This window comes from Cetorhinus maximus, chromosome 14 (genome assembly GCF_964194155.1).
Source record: "Cetorhinus maximus chromosome 14, sCetMax3.hap1.1, whole genome shotgun sequence".
Taxonomy (NCBI): domain Eukaryota; kingdom Metazoa; phylum Chordata; class Chondrichthyes; order Lamniformes; family Cetorhinidae; genus Cetorhinus; species Cetorhinus maximus.
In genome coordinates this window covers 30,553,300-30,573,529 of record NC_135892.1, presented here as the reverse complement: position 1 = coordinate 30,573,529, position 20,230 = coordinate 30,553,300, and the positions used below count along the sequence as shown (strand labels likewise).

General features: G+C 41.5%; 1 protein-coding gene across 1 annotated transcript in view; it reads left to right on the top strand.

The window, feature by feature from the left end:
* The window catches only part of igf2r (insulin-like growth factor 2 receptor), a 223,537-nt gene that overhangs the window by 177,187 nt on the left and 26,120 nt on the right, over nt 1-20,230 (top strand). Inside the window, exons 34-41 of the mRNA XM_078556726.1 lie at nt 150-412; nt 702-923; nt 5,232-5,381; nt 5,668-5,829; nt 9,268-9,475; nt 10,134-10,286; nt 10,412-10,646; nt 19,497-19,633. Of these exons, the coding sequence (XP_078412852.1) occupies nt 150-412; nt 702-923; nt 5,232-5,381; nt 5,668-5,829; nt 9,268-9,475; nt 10,134-10,286; nt 10,412-10,646; nt 19,497-19,633 (1,530 nt within the window). The remainder of the gene's footprint in view (nt 1-149; nt 413-701; nt 924-5,231; nt 5,382-5,667; nt 5,830-9,267; nt 9,476-10,133; nt 10,287-10,411; nt 10,647-19,496; nt 19,634-20,230) is intronic.

The window sequence follows — 20,230 nt, the reverse complement described above, 5'->3', positions numbered from 1 at the left end:
GCTGATAGTTCCAAGGATAATTTATGACTTTAAAAAAAAATCCCAGATTAGCATCCAAATGTCCAGATCATGCTATGTTCTTCCATTTTGTAAAATAAAAAATCAGTCTTGAGATATGATTCCAGCAGTAATGTTCATGTACTTCACAGGTGTATGTATTCAAGAAGGCCAGAATGCAATCAATGCAGGACGTTTCAACAAAGAAGTGACTTATATGGATCAGGTGTTGAGGCTCACTTACGACGGGGGTGATGCCTGTTCCAGCAACTCTAACCTGCGCCACAGAAGCATTTTCAGCTTTGTTTGTGGCTCGACTCCGGGTGCAGGCACTGGACCTGTTCTGGTGACTTCAGATGAGAAGACGTGCACTCATTACTTTTCTTGGCACACACAGTTGGCCTGTGAACATGAGGTAGAGGTTTTACAGAAACTTTATAATCAGTAACCTTAAGGGCACATTTTTCTATTTTAATTGTTCACAGTCAACTTAAGTTTATTTTTTTAAACCTATTCACACAAAGCTTTTCTTTAAATTCTCTAATTGTTAACTTGGATGAATTTTTCACTTTTGCCACTTAAATAAAAAATGTGTTGAGATAAGTAGGGATGGTTATCTGTCCCTTAAATAAATTGACTGTTTTCTTTCCTATTACAAAGTAACTTGGTTGTTGTTTTCTTGTCATTTCTGGTTTGTTGACTAGGTGAGATGCTCAGTGAAGAATGGGAGCTCAATTATTGACCTAAGTCCTCTGACCCTGAAGACTGGGTACTATTCCGCAGCGGATGAAGATATTGCTGATGATGGTAATGATGATACTCCCGATTTTTACATCAGCATTTGCCAGCCACTGAATCCGCTCCCAGAGGTTACCTGTCCTCCTGGCTCAGCTGTGTGCATGGACCCTGTCAATGGGCCACCTATGGTAAGTTGAGATGTACAACTGTATGTATATTATTGGTTATATATGTTCCTATGATGCCAAATCTGAAAACTTGGTATTTTGGAATGTGTTTGAGATGCAACTGTACAGATATAAGAACTTTATTTTGAAGGGCTTCCCAGAGTCTACATTGTGGTTTTCATCAGCTTCTGGCTGAATATCAGAGAAGTTCATTCTGTCTTCGCTACATTTTACATCCTAGTGACAAGCCCGAGTCATTTCTGAATAGGGGAGGGGAGAGAAAGCTAGGAACACCAACCTTTTCAGATGGCAGATATTTTTGGGGAGAAAAAACAAATTATGCATTATTTGTTAGTAGGCAGCAGCATTTTGTCTCATTACTTGAGCAAATCTTGAGTCCGTGCTTTTGTTGCCTTTTATATGTTGAGATTTCTCAGTATTTGCATAGGATATCCAAAAAGACCCCAAAATTGAACCATGTGAGGCACTACAACCTGTTCACAACCACTCTGGAAAATCTGCCCTTAAATCCTATTCTTTCCTTTCTTCTAACTATGTTTAATCCAGTTTGTTGTTCTTCCAAATTCCATACCGGTTAATCATCTTTGATAATTTTGTGTGGTATCTTGTCAAAGGCTTGCTTGACTATAACTATACCCACTGGATTTCTCTCATTCCACATCTTTTGCATTGTCAAAAGAGTTCAGAGATTTAACACCCATGATCTTCCTATTTGAAATCTGTGCTGGCTGCTTCTAAGCCAAGGTGCCAGCCTCAACTCTGGTGCCACCCATGTCAGAAGGTTGTGTGTTCAAGCCACACTCCAATTGATGGAATGATGTATTGTGGGAAGTGTCAGCTTTTGGATGAGATGTTAAACTGAAGCCCTGTCTTCCCCTAAGATAGATGTAAAAAAAATCCCATGGCACTATTAGAAGAGGAACAGGGGAGTTCTTCATTTTGTGCAGATCAGTACTTGCCCCTCTACCAACACCAAAAAATAGATTATCTGTTCATTGTCATATTCCTATTTATGGAACCTAACTCTGTAAATTGCTAGCTATGCTTCCCAGATTACATGTCAATGGTATTTCATTGACTGTAAAGCATTTTGAGATACCCTGAGCCTGTGAAGAGTGCTGTTCAAATGCATATTTTTTCTAACTACTTTCTCCTTATTGACATATGTGGTAATTACACTTTAATATTCCAAAACCCAACCTGAAATGTCCACTCTGTTTCTCTCTCCACAGATGTTCCCAGATACGCTGAGTATTTTCAGCATTTTGTTTTTATTTCAGATTTCCAGCATCCACATTATTTTGCTTTTGGTTTAAAGTTTCCAAAATGTGTTCGCCCCATAAACTGCTTTCCCTTCCGGATGTGTCAGATTACCTCCATCTCCTTGAGTTTTGAAATTTTGAGCTCAGGCATTGAGAATCGGCGACACTTCACCCCAAATGTGTGCCCATGTCAGACCTGGTACTTGAAATTCCCATGCTGCCTAGGAGCAACACATCACTATCCCTTCCTGTGCAAATATTTTTACCTTGTTTGTTCTTCAGTGAATATATTACTTGTGTATAAGGTTGGTAAATCTACTGAGCAGTTCTTCTTCCCCTCCCCCCGGCACGTCATTACTCCCTGGTGAATTTGCTTAGGGCAGCAGCTGATGCTTTGTTTTGTATCCTGTTGATTTTTATTTGAAGAAACATTCATTAAGTGGGATGCAAAAGAAAGGGATATGAAAATCCCTACTCCCTTCAACCATCTATTTCTCAAATCTAAATCATCTTCAGCTAATGTTTAGCTTCTTTGTTGCCTCCTCGTGAAGTTTTAGTGTTTCTTTCTGTGTGGATGAATTGTAAGATATAATTGCCTAAAAGTTGTATTTAAAAAATGTCAAGATAGCTATTTTTAAAAAATTACTTCAATTGCATTATAGTTTCAATGGTAACAGTATTCTTTCATTTGTTCATATTTTACACACAGTTTTGAACAGGCAATCATACAAGGGAGAAGCGCTTGAACTTGTCACTTTTTCCCCCACTAGCTTTTTTGTTCCCTTATAGGTTATCGATTCCTTACACCCGGGATTTGGGTGCAAGAGTCCCAGCAATTCTCCAAAGGCTCGTAAAAATGTTTTTCATGTCAGCATATAGTAAACCTTTGCAGGAAGGGAAACACAAAACTCAGCGCAGTCCTTTTTACTCAATGTCCATAGACACGCTCGTGCTCATGTGTGTTCTCTCAAGAATGCACACACTCTCTCGCGCACTCATTTTTCAGCAGATGCCATTAGATAACAAAAAGACATTTTTTTTTCCCTGTGTGCAATTTGCCTCCTGTTGCCACCCTCCCACCCACTGAAAAGTGTCACGAAGTGCCATTTGTAACATCTCTTATTTGGGATGACTGAAGTGCAGCTAATTTAGCACCAGCCCAGGAATGTCCTGTCTTTTGTTGCTGAGTATAACAACAATCTGAATCGTTGTATGACCTACAATCCATCCCTACTAGATATCAGACAGGAACTGTGTAAAGATGTAGCTCCTCCCCAGACTTCGCTAATAAAACTAAAGCCTTATGCTGTTAATGTGCTTTAATTCTTGTGTTGCTTATGTACACTAGCTCTTCTCAACAGTTCATGATTGACCTGGCTGGTTGCATTTTCAAGTTAGTTGAAAACCTTCATTCAATTTATTGTTGGCTTTAGTCACTGATGGCATCCAGGTCTGAAAGTTTGCACATGGTCTTGTTATTTTGAATCCCTGATGATCAACTATATCCCCTGCTTACTAAACTCCTGTACATATTGTCTTGCTGTAATGTCATTAAAATGTGTTCAACAGACCTCCAGCTATTTTCTTCTAGATAAGAACTAAAGGGATTAAGATAAGAAAATTATCGTTACTTATCTAATGCCATTATCATAGTTTCGATGTCCCAAAGTGCTTCACATAATGAATCACTTCACAGTTTTTGGTAGGCAGCCAAGTCAGTCATTTTATGCACAGCAAGGTCCCTCAACATTTTGATGCTGATTGAGGGAGAACTGTAGGTCAGAAACTGAGAGAATCCTTGTTCCTGTTCATGTAATGCCATGAGATCTTTAACATCCGCCTGGACCACTGATTTAGTCAGTTGAACATCTCATTTGAAAGACACAGCCTCTGGCAATGTAGCATTGCCTGAGACTCTAGGATTGTGGTTTGATGGATAAGGATGTGTATTGGGAAGACCAGAAAGGATAGTTTTGTCCCCTGTTGCCAACTGTTTTCCCTAGTCACTGACCGATCCCTCTCCCTAGCCAATGTTTGAAGCTAAACCAGACCATTCATGACTTCGGTGTCTTATTTGACCCTGAGCTGAACTTCCAACACTATATCTTCTCCCATCACCAGGACAGCTTACTTACACCTCTGTAACCTCATCCATCTCTGTTCCTGTCTCAATTACCTGCTGAAATCCTCATCCATGTCTTTGTTACCTCTAGACTCATAGTTCCAGTGCTCTCCTGGCCAGTCTCTTGGCTTCCAATTTCCATTAACTTCAGCCTATCATAGCTTTGCTGCACTTAACTCGCATTAAGCCCAATTTACTTCTCACACCTGTGCTCACTGACCTACATTGGCTCCAGGTCCAGAATTGCCTAAATTTTTAAAATTCTTATCCTTATTTTCAGATCTCTTCATGGCTTTTCCTCTCCTCTCCCTATCTATGCAACCTCATCCAGCCTTAGTCGCCAAATCGGTTGGCTACTCCAACCACAGCCACTTGAGCATACCATATTTTCATCACTCTACCACTGGCAGCTGTGCCTTCAGCCTAGGCCCTGAGTTCAATTTCTACGTATAAATATAAAAATAAATAAAAATATTTCCACTCCTTTAAGATGGTCCTTAAAACCTAACTCTTTGACCAAGCTTTCGATCACCACGTATTCTAGCATACCTGTAGCTCAATGTCAAATTTTGTTTGATGGTCCAGTGAAGTGCTTTGGGATGTTTTATCTTAAAGTCCCTGTATAAATTGTTTAGAGGTATACCTGTAATTGAAGGAGGACTGTCTTTAGATTCTTCCACTGGGAATGCTTTGGATGTAGAGGATTGGCTAGTTTCTTCCTTTCAAAACAGGAAAATTAAATGACTATCTTCCCTGAAATATTTTAAATCTTTAAAATGTGTATTTCTCCATAATAGTAGTACTATGTGCTTCACATGTATTTTTAAAAGAAGCATTCAGACCAAAGCATTGCAGCTGAAGTAAATGATAATTAATGTTTAAAATCTCAGCTTCAATAAGTTGCTTTTGTTTCTTTCACTTTAGGCAATTGGTTATATCTCTGGACCTCCACAGATTAATCCAACAACTCGGGAAGTCTACATTTCTTTTAACAGTAATACCACCTGCCAAACCAACCAGAATTTGAATTATGACTCCCTCATTGTATTTCATTGTGTCAGGGGTGTAGACTTGGTAAGAAACCTGTTTGGCTGTTCTACAATTGGAGTGTAAAGTTTATTAAAATAGAGTAGGTAACAGTATAAAGCTTGTATTGTCCCATGTAAATAATGACTGTGAGATGGACTTCATGTAAATAATTGTACGAGATAGTCCATTTGCAAAGCTTAACTTTTGTATTATTTTCTCTCTTTACATGTCTACACTATATTAATATTGTATGTTGTAACAGTTTGGAAAGATGGTGTTAAATTTGAAGTGCTCAAATGGTGAACCATACTGAGACAATTTTTCTCTTCAGGGAAGGCCAAAGATGATGAGAAAATCAGACTGCAGCTTTGTGTTTGAATGGGCAACTCCACTGGTTTGTCCAGATTCGATGATTGCATCTGGCTGTTCACTAACTGATCAGCAGTTACATCACACGTTCAATCTGTCTCCTTTGACAGGAAAAAGATACCAGGTAATCACATTAATTATGGGAAAGTGAACAGTGTGATAAGCTGGAGCTTGGGTATGGCAAACACATTATTAGCATTTGCAGACAACACAAAAATGGGGAGCCTCTTCAACTACAAAGAGAACTAAGGAAACAAAGGATGTAGATAAGTAAAAGACTGATGCAGTTCTTCCCAAACTATTTCCCCCACTATGGCCCTGTCTTAATGCCCCAGATTTTGCATGACCCGAGAATGGAAATTTGGGGGATACGAGAATTGTTGGGGGGAGGGTGGTGGATGGCCTTCAGCTGCTGAGCAAGGTTACAGGTGGGGTTGGACTTCGGATGCTGGCAGTGTGGTGAGTGAGGTTGAACCTGGTAAGTGTTTAAACTGCAGGGTTTTTTTTTAATTAAAAATCTACCTTTTCACAGGCTTGGGCTTCAGATGCTAGGGGGTGTATTCAGTGAGATTGAGATGGATTTGGAGTGCTTGTGCTTAAATGCCCAGAGCATGGTAAGTAGCAGTGGGATCATGATACAGTGGCAGTAACAATGACCTGGCTGAAACAAAGGGATGAATAGGTATTTAATATTCCAGGCTACAATGGATTCAGAAAAATTAGGAAAGTTGCGAAGGGAGTTGGGGGCAGATAAACAATATTGATCAATGGTACAGCACTAGAAAGAGAATTGTGGACCTGCGGATTCAACAACAAGACTTATTCAGAACTGAGGAAGTATAGAAAAGCTATTACACCGGCTGGGCCTGTGCTATAGGTCACCAAATAGTGGGAAGGAAATAGAGGTATAAATTTGCAGGTAAATTGCAGAATTACGGTAGTGATTGAGAATTTTTAACTATCTGATATAACTGGGGAGAAAACAGTGTAAAGTGCAGAGAGGGGGAGGAATTCCTGAAATATGTCCAAAAGTTTTCTAGATCAGTATGTTTCCAGGTCAACAAATAAAGTAACAGAGTTGGGTTTAGTTCTGGAGAATGAAGTCGAGCATGATTGAGTGAGAGCACTTGGGGAACCGTAACTGTCATGTCGTTAGGTTTAGAGTAATTATGGAAATGGAGAAGTAAAAATCAAATATTCAGCTGGATGGGCCAATTTCAGTGACTTGGAAAGGGATTTGTTGCTCTGGGTTTGGAATCTCAGATTGGCAGGTAAAATTGTAAATGAGCAATGGGAGTTGATAACCGAGTACAGACTAGAATCAGCTTCTCGATAGACTGGCTACACATTACTAAAAATTTTTCCCCCCAGCTAGATCCTGTTCTCCCAACATTGAAATAACTAATCTTCAAAGGGAAGACAAAAGTGCCTAAAAGACACTCTGAAGCTCTCCTTGAAGCATGACAACATTGACCTTAATGAATGGAAGGAACTTGCTACCAATAACTCAGAATCAAACTGCATGACACTTACAGTCTCAACACCTAAATGCTGCACTCCAGATCCTACTACCTCATTGAATACCCTACCCCAAGTGCCCAAAGATCTGCGGGTCGAAAATCGGCCTAAGTCACATGAAGACCCACGGCAGAACCTTACAACCCTGAGTGGACATCCTGGAATCAAGGGAAAGCCAATGATTCTGACAGATTACAAGCATTCCTAGAAGGCAGAAAGGAAGGGCAGCCAAAACTAAATCCCTGGATGACTAAACATAGAGATTAAAATGAAAGGAAAGACAGGAAGCTTATGGTACATATCTGGTTCATAATTCGGTGTAGAACCAAGCTGTACACAACATACAGAGGAGAATTGAGAAAGGAAATACGGGGGTGTGGCCCAGAGACCAAGAATAGATTAGCAGGTAACATAAAAAGGAACCATAAAGCCATTTTATGGGTGTATAAATAGTAAAAGTGTAGCCAAAGGAAAGGTGGAGCTGATTAGAAACTAGAAAGAGATTTTGTGGGCACAGATGGTGTTGCAGAGGTACTAAAGAGTACTTTGCATCCTGTTCATTTTTTACGCGAGTGCTAAGTTTTTCCTGCATTCCCCGTTGGATTTATTGGTGACTACGTGATATTTAAGGCCTCTAGTTTTGTCTACAAGTAGCAATGCTTCTCCATGCCTACCCTATCATTATCTTAAAAACTTCTTTCAGGCCACCTCGGTCTTCTTTCCAGAGAGAAAAATCCCAGCTAGTTATAATCTCTCTGTTCCAGTATGATCCTTGTAAATATTTTTTGCATTTTTGTATATATCTCCTATATTGTTTCTATAGTCTGAAGTCCAGATTTTTTCTATCATAATGGACTGTAGAATAGATAAGGAATGTCAATAGTAAAATAGTCTTCCTTAATAAATAGTCTTCCTTAAATTTCTTATGACTGGTCTTTATGCTTTGTTACAACCTTTTCCTTGCAGCATAGACTGATTTCAGGACAGTGGTTCAGTTAGGATAGCATTGTTTCTCCATAGTAGTTCCTGAATTGGCTCTGAATGTGAAAGCAGAAGGGTCCAGGGGGAGGAAGGGACTTTTGCTGGCATGAAATAGATCAGCAGGAGACTGAGCCTGAGCATTTTTCACTATTCTCTAAGGATCTATACACACTGTAAAATTTTCTTTTGCTTTGCACCAGTAATGCAGATATTGGCCTTAACTCTGGTTTGAGTCAGAAGGTCACCTGTTCAAACTTCTGTACAAAGACAACATACATTCTCGACTGATGCATCGTGTCAGTGTTGTAGTGTCTGATGAACCTAGGCCCCAGCTGCCCCTTCAGATATAGGTAAAAGATTCCATGGCTCTATTTTGAATAGCAGCAGGGGACTCCTGGCCAATTTTTATCCTTCAATTAACATCACTTATAATAATCATCTTTTTTACCATTTGGGCTTAATGTGTGCAAATTAGCTGCCATGTATTGTACATTACAACACGACTATGTTTCAAAAGTTCTTTGCCTGTGAAGTGCTTTGTGACACTGGGATCTTGAAAGGTGCTATCGATGTGAGTTTGTTCATCCTATTCTTTTTAGTGCAGCTAAAATTGAAAGTTGGCTCCATGTTGGTAAGGTGCCTTGTGATAAATTCTCCTTATTTAACTTGTGTTATTTCAGCTTGGCACCTACTTTAGAGTTGATGCAAAATTGAAAGTGCTATGCACCAGTGCGAAACCTGTAGTGTGAATGTACTGTGAATGAATTGTTCTACCAAGTAGGTCAGTTAATGCCATAAAAGGAAGCTGACTTTGCACCCTTCTTGTTTAATTGGGAAACTTTTTTTTAAAAAACAGGCTTAAATGAATATCCATTATAAAGTTATTGTTGAATCCTTCTAATTAAACATTTAATGAAACAAGACCCCATAGAAATATGGTAAGATTTGTGACTTTTAACATGCAAGGAGTATTTGCATCTAAAATATTTTATTTCATGTAGAATGGTTTTATAATTTGCTAGATTGTGCTCTGAAATAATTGACAGTATTCTTGATCCTTCAGGTTCAGTCTGGAAAGAGGACTTATTACCTTAATATATGTGCAGCAGTAACCGATGTACCTGGCAACAAGTGTAAAGACAGTGCTGTCTGCTTGGTCTCAGGAGATAAAGCAGCTTCATTTGGAAATCCAAAAGCAATGACCCTGGAATACAAACACCAGGATCAGGCCTTGATTTTGCACTACAGGAGTAGTGATCTGTGCCCAAAAGGTAGTGGGTGAAGTTAATTTAGTTTGTTTATGTAGCATCGTGTACACTTTGAAGAAAATACTGTGAATCATAATCCTTAAAATCTATTACTGTACACAGTCAGTCACCTTGTGCTTGGAAGTAGCAAGTTATGCAGTCTTTTTGTCTGAAACCTTACTAGAAAAAGACACCACCTTTTGGAGTACCAGTGCACCCCAGGTTTCTTGGGTTGTTCTGAATTAGCTGACCTTAGCCAGGGCAGTAATATAGGAAACTACAACTTGCCTCAGCGCCCTGGACTGGAGAAAGGAAATAAACCTACCATGGTTCCCAGTTCATAGGCACTTCCAGCAGGAATCAGTGCTATATGTGAATCTCGGGTAGGACCACGATCTGACTGGATTGTTATGCTCTCCATAGCTGAATGGATGGGCATGGTCGATTATCTCTTCATGTATGAAGATGCCAGCTGGGTGGGTACTGGATGCCCAGAAAATCCAGAGAGAAAGAATAGAAGATCTACAGGAAGATGAGGAGTGACAGATAGTGGCAGGAGTTACGTGTTTTGTTTTTATTTGTTTAAGCAATACCATAAGCGAATGCCTTATATCAACCAGCTTAGCCTTTAGCTCCTGCATTTGGGGTGACTTATGTGCTTTTTCCTCAATGTCTTTAACAGTGACTGAAAGAGGAGAGCTTTGCAGATTCCCTTTTAAGTTTCTCAGTAAATCCTACAGTGAGTGTACGACTGACGGGAGGACAGATGGATTTCAGTGGTGTGCAACAACCGATAACTACAACAGGGACAAAGCATGGGGCTTCTGTAGTAATGGTATGTAACTATTACTAGTGCTTTTGAACATGAATGGGGAATGATAAAAATGACTATCTGCCATTGAAACATTTAATTCCTTTCACCCAATTATTTTAATAAACTGTTTTAATTCATGACTTTAGCAACTGCAACTCGGAGATCGACAGTCATCTTCAAATGTAACGAAACAGTTGAAGATGGAAGCCCTGAATTGCTGAGTGAGACCCTTGATTGCTCAACAACATTTGAATGGAAGACGAGCACAGTTTGTCTAACCGAACAGATGGAATGCAAGATAGTTCACAGACATAAGACCTATGATTTGAGAATGCTTTCCTCCCTTACCGGATCATGGAAGTTCATGTCTGATGGTTATACGTAAGTTATAGTTTTCTCACCATTTATGGGAGTTACTTCTGTTTTTGGACAGTGCTTGTACTCTTAAGTCGTTGTAATCTACTCCACATATTCAATATCATTTTGACAAACATTAAATTTTGGAAGCTGCCTGATGACTGAGTAGCTGAGCCTTGCAGACCAGGAAGGTACTAGGTTTGATTTCTAGTCTGTACTGTTAATTAATCTCAGGAAGGGTTTAAAGATGGTTTCATGGCCTCTGTGTTCAAAAGAGGAAAACTATGGTTGTTTCCTCTAATGGCTATCCACCAGCTTCTGCTGGGCTTGCGTATCTTCAGATGCAGGTTGATGGCATGGTCGAACTTTACTGTGATTGTACCTTGATCAGTTATTGCGCAGATAATGCGTCTTTCCATCTTGAAAACTTGAATAATAACCATTTGAGTATGATACTGAACGATGCTCTGTACTTGTGAAACAGTACCCCAGTAAGAAATCAGCCTTTTTAAGGAGAGTACAGAAAGCCGATTGAGAAAGTCAAGTTTTAAAAAAAGAAACTTGTTTGGCTGACATTCGTTTTAGCAGTACCAATAATTAAGAAATGTTATGAATTAGTATTTCTAGACTTGAGAGAAAAGATGCAGTCGATAAGGTTGTTTATTTCAAAAACAAACTTCAAATGTATCAAACCTTCCTTTCCCTTTTAAAAGTCACTGATAGTGCATGTTCATTTTTATATAGAGCAAGCACTGGGAATATCGTAAGCCTTTGAAACGTTGGAATCCATGTATTTATTACAAGAGCTTCCAACCTACTTTTTCTTCCTCCTCGCCAATCCAACATCAAATGTGTTGTAAAATTCTATCCATAGGAAGACTAGGAGGGAGCCAGGTGACTGTAAAATAAAAACAAAAAACTACTGCGGATGCTGGAAATCCAAAACAAAAACAGAATTACCTGGAAAAACTCAGCAGGTCTGGCAGCATTGGCGGAGAAGAAAAGAGTTGACGTTTCTAGTCCTCATGACCCTTCAGCAGAACTGAGTAAAGTTAGGAGAAGGGTAAAATATAAGCTGGTTTAAGGTGGTGGTGGGTGGGGGGTTGTAGGGACAAGCAAGCAGTGATAGGAGCAGATAATCAAAAGATGTCACAGACAAAGGAACAAAGAGGTGTTGAAGGTGGTGATATTATCTAAGAGAATGTGCTAATTAAGAATGGATGGCAGGACACTCAAGGTACAGCTCTAGTGGGGGTGGAGTGGAAAGACTGACAGGGCATTACAGTTATAGATTTAAAAATAATGGAAATAGGTGCGAAAAGAAAAATCTATTTAAATTATTGGAAAAAACAAAAGGGATGGGGAAGAAACGGAAAGGGGGTGGGGATGGGGGAGGGAGTTCAAGATCTAAAGTTGTTGAATTCAATATTCAGTCCGGAAGGCTGTAAAGTGCCTAGTCGGAAGATGAGGTGCTGTTCCTCCAGTTTGCGTTGGGCTTCGCTGGAACAATGCAGCAAGCCAAGGACAGACATGTGGGCAAGAGAACAGGGTGGAGTGTTAAAATGGCAAGCGACAGGGAGGTTTGGGTCTTTCTTGCGGACAGACCGCAGGTGTTCTGCAAAGCGGTTGCCCAGTTTGCGTTTGGTCTCTCCATTATAGAGGAGACCGCATTGGGAGCAACGAATGCAGTAGACTAGGTTAGGGGAAATGCAAGTGAAATGCTGCTTCACTTGAAAGAAGTGTTTGGGCCCTTGGACGGTGAAGAGAGAGGAAGTGGAGGGGCAGCTGTTGCATCTTCTGCATGGGCATGGGGAGGTGCCATAGGTGGGGGTTGAGGAGTAGGGGGTGATGGAGGACCAGGGTGTCCCGGAGGGAACGATCCCTACGGAATGCCGCCAGGGGAGGTGAAGGGAAGATGTGTTTGGTGGTGGCATCATGCTGGAGTTGGCGGAAATGGCGGAGGATGATCCTTTGAATGCGGAGGCTGGTGGGGTGATAGTGAGGACAAGGGGGGACCCTATCATGTTTCTGGGGGGGAGGAGAAGGCGTGAGGGCGGATGCGCGGGAGATGGGCCGGACACGGTTGAGGGCCCTGTCAACGACCGTGGGACCCTCGACTACAGCTCCTCACACCCCGCTTCCTGTAAGGACTCCATCCCATTCTCTCAGTTCCTTCGCCTCCGTCGCATCTGTTCTGATGATTAACCTTCAAAAACAGTTCCTCTGACATATCCTCCTTCTTCCTTAACATCAAGCCATTGTTTCCAGGACTGTCACTGACCTCATCTCCTCTGGAGATCTTCCTCCCACAGCTTCCAACCTGATAGTCACCCAACCTCGGACAGTCCGCTTCTACCTCCTACCCAAAATCCACAAACAGAACTGTCCCGGCAGACCGATCGTGTCAGCTTGTTCCTGCCCCACGGAACTCATTTCTCGTTATCTTGACTTCCTTCTCTCTCCCCTTGTCCAGTCCCTTCCCACCTACATCCGTGATTCCTCTGACACCTTACGTCACATCCACAATTTCCAGTTCCCTGGCCCCAGTCACTTCCTCTTCGCCATGAACGTCCAATCCCCCTACACCTCCATCCCCCACCAGGATGGTCTGAGGGCCCTTAGCTTCTTCCTTGAACAGAGGCCCAAAAAATCCCCATCCACCACTACTCTCCTCCGTCTGGCTGAACTTGTTCTCACACTCAACAATTTCTCCTTTAACTCCTCTCACTTCCTCCAAATAAAAGGTGTGGATATGGGTACCCGCATGGGCCCCAGCTATGCCTGTCTCTTTATGGGGTATGTGGAACATTCCTTGTTCCAGTCCTACTCCGGCCCCCTCCCACAACTCTTTCTCCGGTACATCGATGATTACTTCGGTGCTGCTTCATGCTCTCGTCGGGACCTGGAAAAATTTATTAATTTTGCTTCCAATCTCCACCCCTCCATCATTTTCACATGTTCCATCTCTGACACTTCCCTTCCCTTCCTTGACCTCTCTGTCTCAATTTCTGGTGATAGACTGTCCACCAATATCCATTACAAGCCTACCGACTCCCACGGCTACCTCGACAACAGCTCCTCACACCCCACTTCCTGTAAGGACTCCATCCCATTCCCTCGGTTCCTTCGCCTCCGTCGCATCTGTTCTGATGATGCTACCTTCAAAAACAGTTCCTCTGACATGTCCTCCTCCTTCCTTAACCGAGATTTTCCACCCACGGTCGTTGACAGCGCCCTCAACCGTGTCCGGCCCATCTCCCGCGCATCTGCCCTCACGCTTTCTCCTCCCTCCCAGAAACATGATAGGGTCCCCCTTGTCCTCACTTATCACCCCACCAGCCTCCGCATTCAAAGGATCATCCTCCGCCATTTCCGCCAACTCCAACATGATGCCACCACCAAACACATCTTCCCTTCACCTCCCCTGGCGGCATTCCGTAGGGATCGTTCCCTCCGGGACACCCTGGTCCACTCCTCCATCACCCCCTACTCCTCAACCCCCACCTATGGCACCTCCCCATGCCCATGCAGAAGATGCAACACCTGCCCCTTCACTTCCTCTCTCCTCACCGTCCAAGGGCCCAAACACTCCTTTCAAGTGAAGCAGCATTTCACTTGCGTTTCCCCTAACTTGGTCTACTGCATTCGTTGCTCCCAATGCGGTCTCTATATTGGAGAGACCAAACGCAAACTGGGCAACCGCTTTGCAGAACACCTGCGGTCTGTCCGCAAGAAAGACCCAAACCTCCCTGTCGCTTGCGATTTTAACACTCCACCCTGTTCTCTTGCCCACATGTCTGTCCTTGGCTTGCTGCATTGTTCCAGCGAAGCCCAACGCAAACTGGAGGAACAGCACCTCATCTTCCGACTAGGCACTTTACAGCCTTCCGGACTGAATATTGAATTCAACAACTTTAGATCTTGAACTCCCTCCCCCATCCCCACCCCCTTTCCATTTCTTCCCCTTCCCTTTTTTTTCCAATAATTTATATAGATTTTTCTTTTCGCACCTATTTCCATTATTTTTAAATCTATAACTGTAATGCCCTGTCAGTCTTTCCACCCCACCCCCACTAGAGCTGTATCTTGAGTGTCCTGCCATCCATTCTTTATTAGCACATTCTCTTAGATAATATCACCACCTTTTATACGCCTTTGTTCCTTTGTCTGTGACATCTATTGATTATCTGCTCCTATCACTGCTTGCTTGTCCCGACAGCCACCACCCCCCCCCACAACAAACTTCTCTTCCCCCACACCCCCACCACCACCACCTTAAACCAGCTTATATTTCACCCTTCTCCTAACTTTACTCAGTTCTGCTGAAGGGTCATGAGGACACGAAACGTCAACTCTTTTCTTCTCCGCCGATGTTGCCAGACCTGCTGAGTTTTTCCAGGTAATTCTGTTTTTGTTTTTGACTGTAAAATATGCCACTAAGGAATTTTTATATCAATAATACTAGTGATCCCCCCTTTAATAGGAATGCTGCTTTTGAAGAATTATACATAAGTAGGAGGTGAAGTAGAGTATGAAAGACAGTGGGCCAATTTGTGGTATGTTCTTGCTCTGTTATTTTACACCTTGGCCTATGTTTGGGATGTCCAAACTACAGCCCATGGCTAAATAACCTGAACAATCTGGTTCTGCTTTACACTTGAAGTACTTTTGACTTTAACCTGTTTTAAATATTGAGCCTAGAAATTTGGTAGGAGTAGTTTTTACTGCTGTTTGCTCACTGCTGAATAAATCTCAAATCAAAACACTAAATATTGTTCACAGGAGCTTGAAACATGTAGATGTTACCAGGTGCATTGAATTAAACATTGTATGTGAATCCTGACACACTGTAGTGTGATTTACATGGTTCAGAAGAAAGGAAAAGCTGGACACCTGACGTGACTGTATTTCAAGGAAATAAATCTGAATTTCACATTGGTTTACCCACTAGTGCTGTTGTAAATTTGCATATTATTTGCAGGAGCAACTATTGAATGAGTGCCTATCGCATAATAATCTTATACACTGATCAATGTGTTTTGGTGCCCAAGGAGTTTTGGAGGAAGGGGTGAGCATGGTGAATAGGAATGCACTGGGCCTACCCTTCCTTGCCTACAGACACCATTTGTGTATAAGAAGCAGAGGGCAGTATCTACTCTGGATATATATGAGCCTAAAAATAAAGTCTTTAAAAATCTTGTAGCTGAAGTCTGAACAACAGTGCTGATGGTTATCCTGTGTATAACAAACAATAAGACTGATTCTGTTAAAATACTTGGTTGCTTTATAGGCTGTGCTATTGTTATTTGTCTCCTTGCATCTCAGTGTTTATAAACTTGGCCTCAGAGCTGATTCTGCTGAAGGTTTTACCTGATGCAAAGTTTTTGTAAAATCTTGGATTGTTACAACACAGGAGGCCGTTTGATATGTCAAGTCCATGCAAGCTCTCCAAGAGCAACCGAGATAATCCCATACCCCCACCCTTTGTCCATAGCCCTACAAGTACTCATCTAATTGCCTTTTGAAAGTCATGGATGAATATGGCTCCACTATCCTTTCAGACAGTGCATTCCAGATCCTAACCACACACTAGATAACCGTAGTTTTTCATTGTGGCGCCTTAAATCTGTGCCCCCTGGTTCTCAAGCCTTCCACCAGTGATACCAGTTTCTCTCTGTTATCTATCAAACACTGGAATTCATTAAGCAAGTGGTAACAAGTCACTTGGAAAATCACATGGTTAGGTGGTGCCAGCATGTATTTTTTTTGAAAGAGAAACCTTTTTAATTCTTTCAAGGGATGTGGGTGTTGCTGGCAAGGCCAGCATTTGTTGCCCATCCCAAATTGCCCTTGAACTCTGCCTTGCTAGGCCATTTCAGAGGGCAGTTAAAAGTTAGCCACATTGCTGTGGGGCATTGAGTCACAAGTAGGCCAAACCAGGCGAGGATGGCAGATTTCCTTCCCTAAAGGACATTAGTAAACCAGGTGCATTTTTACAACAATCGATAGCTGTCATGGTCACCGTTACTTTTATATTCCAGATTTATTAATTGATTTTAAATTCCACCAGCATCTGTGGTGGGATTTGAACCTGTTCCCAGAGGATTAGCTTGGGTCCCTAGATTACCAGTCCAGTTACATTACCACGCCATCGCCATTTCCTGGCAAGGGATCTACTAGAGGTTTTTGGGAATGTAACTAGTAGCTGAATAAAGCAGAACCAGTGAGTACTGGATTTGGATTTTCAGAAGCATTCAGTAAGGTACTGCACAAATCTTTTTCACAAGTTAAGGGCTTATGGAGTTGGGGGTAAGCATGGGTAGAGGATTGGTTAAAGGACTGAAAGCAGATCAAAAATAAATGGGTCATTTTCAGGTTGTCAGGCTGATACTAGTTGGGTGCTGTAAGCATCAGTGGAAGGCCTCAGTTATTTACATTCTCTCCCAATGACTTAAATGAAAGCAACAAGTGTTAATATATCCAAGTTTGCTGACAATACCAAGCTAGGTGGGAAAGTAAGCTTTGTGGAGGACACTAAGTCTGCAAAGGGATGTGGATAGGTTAAATGAGTGGGAAAGAAGGTAGAAGATGAAGTGTAATGTATAATAATATTTTGGCAGGAAGAGTAGAAAATCAATATTTTAAATGGTGAGAAACTATTGAATGCTGGTGTTCAGAGGGATTTGGGTATCCTCGTACAAGAAGCATAGTTAACATGCAGTAGAGCAAGCAATAAGGAAGGCAAATAGCACGTACCTCAGCCTCCCTGCAATAAAGGCCAACAAGAGTCAACAAGTCTTGGCTGCAATTGTACAGGACTTTTGTGAGACCACACCTAGAATATTGTGTATGCTTTTGGTCTCCATACCCAAGGAAAGATATTGTTGTCTTGGAGGCAGTCCAACAAATTTTCACTGGAACAAAAACAGAAATACCTGGAAAAACACAGCAGGTCTGGCAGCATCGGCAGAGAAGAACAAAGTTGACGTTTCGAGTCCTCATGACCCTTCAACAGAACTATTCTGTTTAGTTCTGTTGAAGGGTCATGAGGACTCGAAATGTCAACTTTGTTCTTCTCTGCTGATGCTGCCAGACCTGCTGAGTTTTTCCAGGTATTTCTGTTTTTGTTTTGGATTTCCAGCATCCGCAGTTTTTTGTTTTTAAATTTTCACTGGAAATTGTTCCTGGGATGAGGGTTGTCCTGTGTGGCGAGATTGTGTAGAATGAGCCTGCACTCTCCAGTTGAGAAGAATGAGAGGGGATCTTATTGAATCATATGATTGAGGGTTTGACAGGGTAAATGCTGGGAGGCTATCTTTCCTGGCTAGCAAATCTAGAACTCTGGTATCTTCTAAGGATTTGGTGTCTGCCATTTCAAACTGAGGTGAGAAATTTCTTGGAGGGTTGTAAATCTTTGGAATTCTCTACCCAGAGGTTTGGTTAAAGGGAAATTGCGTTTGACAAATTTATTAGAGTTCTTTGAGGATGTAACAAGCAGAGTGGATAAAGGGGATCCAGTAGATGGAGTGTATTTGGATTTCCAAAAGACTTTCAATAAGGTGCCACTAAAGGTTACTACACAAGATAAGAGTTCATTATGTTGTGGGTAGTATATTAGCATGAAAAGAGGATTGGCTGACTAACAGGAAGCAGAGAGTCTGGATAAATGGATCATTTTCAGATTGTAACTAGTGGAATGTGACAGGGATCCAGGCTGAGGCTTCAACTATTTAGATCTATATTAATGACTTGGATAAAGGGACTGAGTGTATTGTAATCAAATTTCCTGACAATACAAAGATAGGAAAGCAAGTTGTGAGGAGGGCAAAGGGTCTGCAAAAGGAGATAGATACATTGAGTGGGCAGAAATTTGGCAGATGGAATATAATGGGGAAAATGTGGGAAGTTGTCCACTTTGGCAAGCAGAATAGAAAAGCAGAGTATCTAAATGGTGCAAGACTGCAGAATGCTGCTTTACAGAGGAATCTGGGTGTTCTTGTACATGAATCATAAAAAGCTTGCATGCAGGTACAAGTGATTAGTAAGGCAAATGGAATGTTGGCCTTTATTGCAAGGAGGGGTGAAGTATAAAAGTAGGGAAGTGTTGCCTCAACTGTACAGGGCATTGGCGAGACTGCATCTAGAGTATTGTGTACAGCTTTGGTCTCCTTACCTAAAGAGGGATATAGTTGCATTGGAAGGCAGTTCAGAAAAGGTTCACTAGGCTGATTCCTGGGATGAGGGCATTGTCTTATGATGAAAGGTTGGGCCTATATGCATGGAGTTTGAGAGGTGATCTTATCAAAACATAAAATTCTGAGGGAGCTTGACAGGATAAATGCTGAGAGAATTTCCCCTCCTTGGGAAATCTAGAACTAGGGGGAAAAGTTTAAAAATAAGTTGTTTCCCGTTTAAGATGGAGATGAGGAGGAATTTCTTCTCAAAGTCATTAATCTTTGTTCTTTGGGAAGAAATTTCCACTGGAGGTTGGATCATTGAATATATTCAAGGCTAAGTTAGACAGATTTTTGATCGGCAAGGGGTCGATAGGGTTATGAGGGCCAGCAGGAAAGTTAAGGCCACGATCAGATCAGCCATGATCTCATTGAATTGGAGAGCAGACTCGAGGAGCTGAATGGCCTACGCCTATTCCTTATGATTTTTGACTGGGTGCTCAGTTGTTGAGTATATTCAAGGTTAAGATCAATAGATTCTTGGATTCTAAAATAATCAAAGGATATGAGGAATAAGCAGGAAGTGGAGTTGAGATTGACGATTGCCTGTGATCTTATTAAATGGTAGAACAGGCTTGAAAGGTGTGGCCTATTTCTCACATTCCTTATGTTATGAATTTATTCCAATTTTATCTTTTAGGTATTACATGAATCTCTGTCAAGGAGTTCGTGAAGGACCCACAGGTTGCCCTGCATATGCCAGCATGTGCAGAAAGAATACAAATGGTAAAACCCAGGTATTAGGACTTGTTCACACCCAAAAAATGGACATTCAAGGTATGTTGTCTCTTACCTTTAATACACTGTCGTGCAAGTAACTGTTCACATATAACTAAATAATTATATTTTCTCCAGTCTTGGGCTGGATCAATTACTTGTGATCATCATCTCCTGAAGCAGAAAATGGAACCCATTTACTAAATTGTACTGCCTCCGTTTAATAAGAAAATGGATATGCACTGGTAGCATGTATATGCACTGCCTTTCACTATGGTCACAAGATACATTTTTATTGCCCCCCTGAACTCCCAAGTATGATCTGCTTTAGGCGAAGTCTCTCTGAGATCTATGCCTGTTGAACAGGTGATGATACAGGCTATTTGGAAGCTTATACAAGGGGGATAAGCAAGATATTCATTTTCTCTCATTCATTCTCTGTTGTGTTGTCTCTCAGATCTTGCTCACTGGCTCTTTGTGCAAATATCAATTTCTTCCATTGAAGTGCCTCAGAGCCCCACATAAGTCAAATCCTGAAACCGATACTCTCTGCAGACAGAACATTTCATAGTTCCTTGACTCAGCCAATTCTGAACTACAGCCATAATGTTGCAGTACATTCTCTTGTATCAATTATGTTGTTTGACTTTGCAGTAT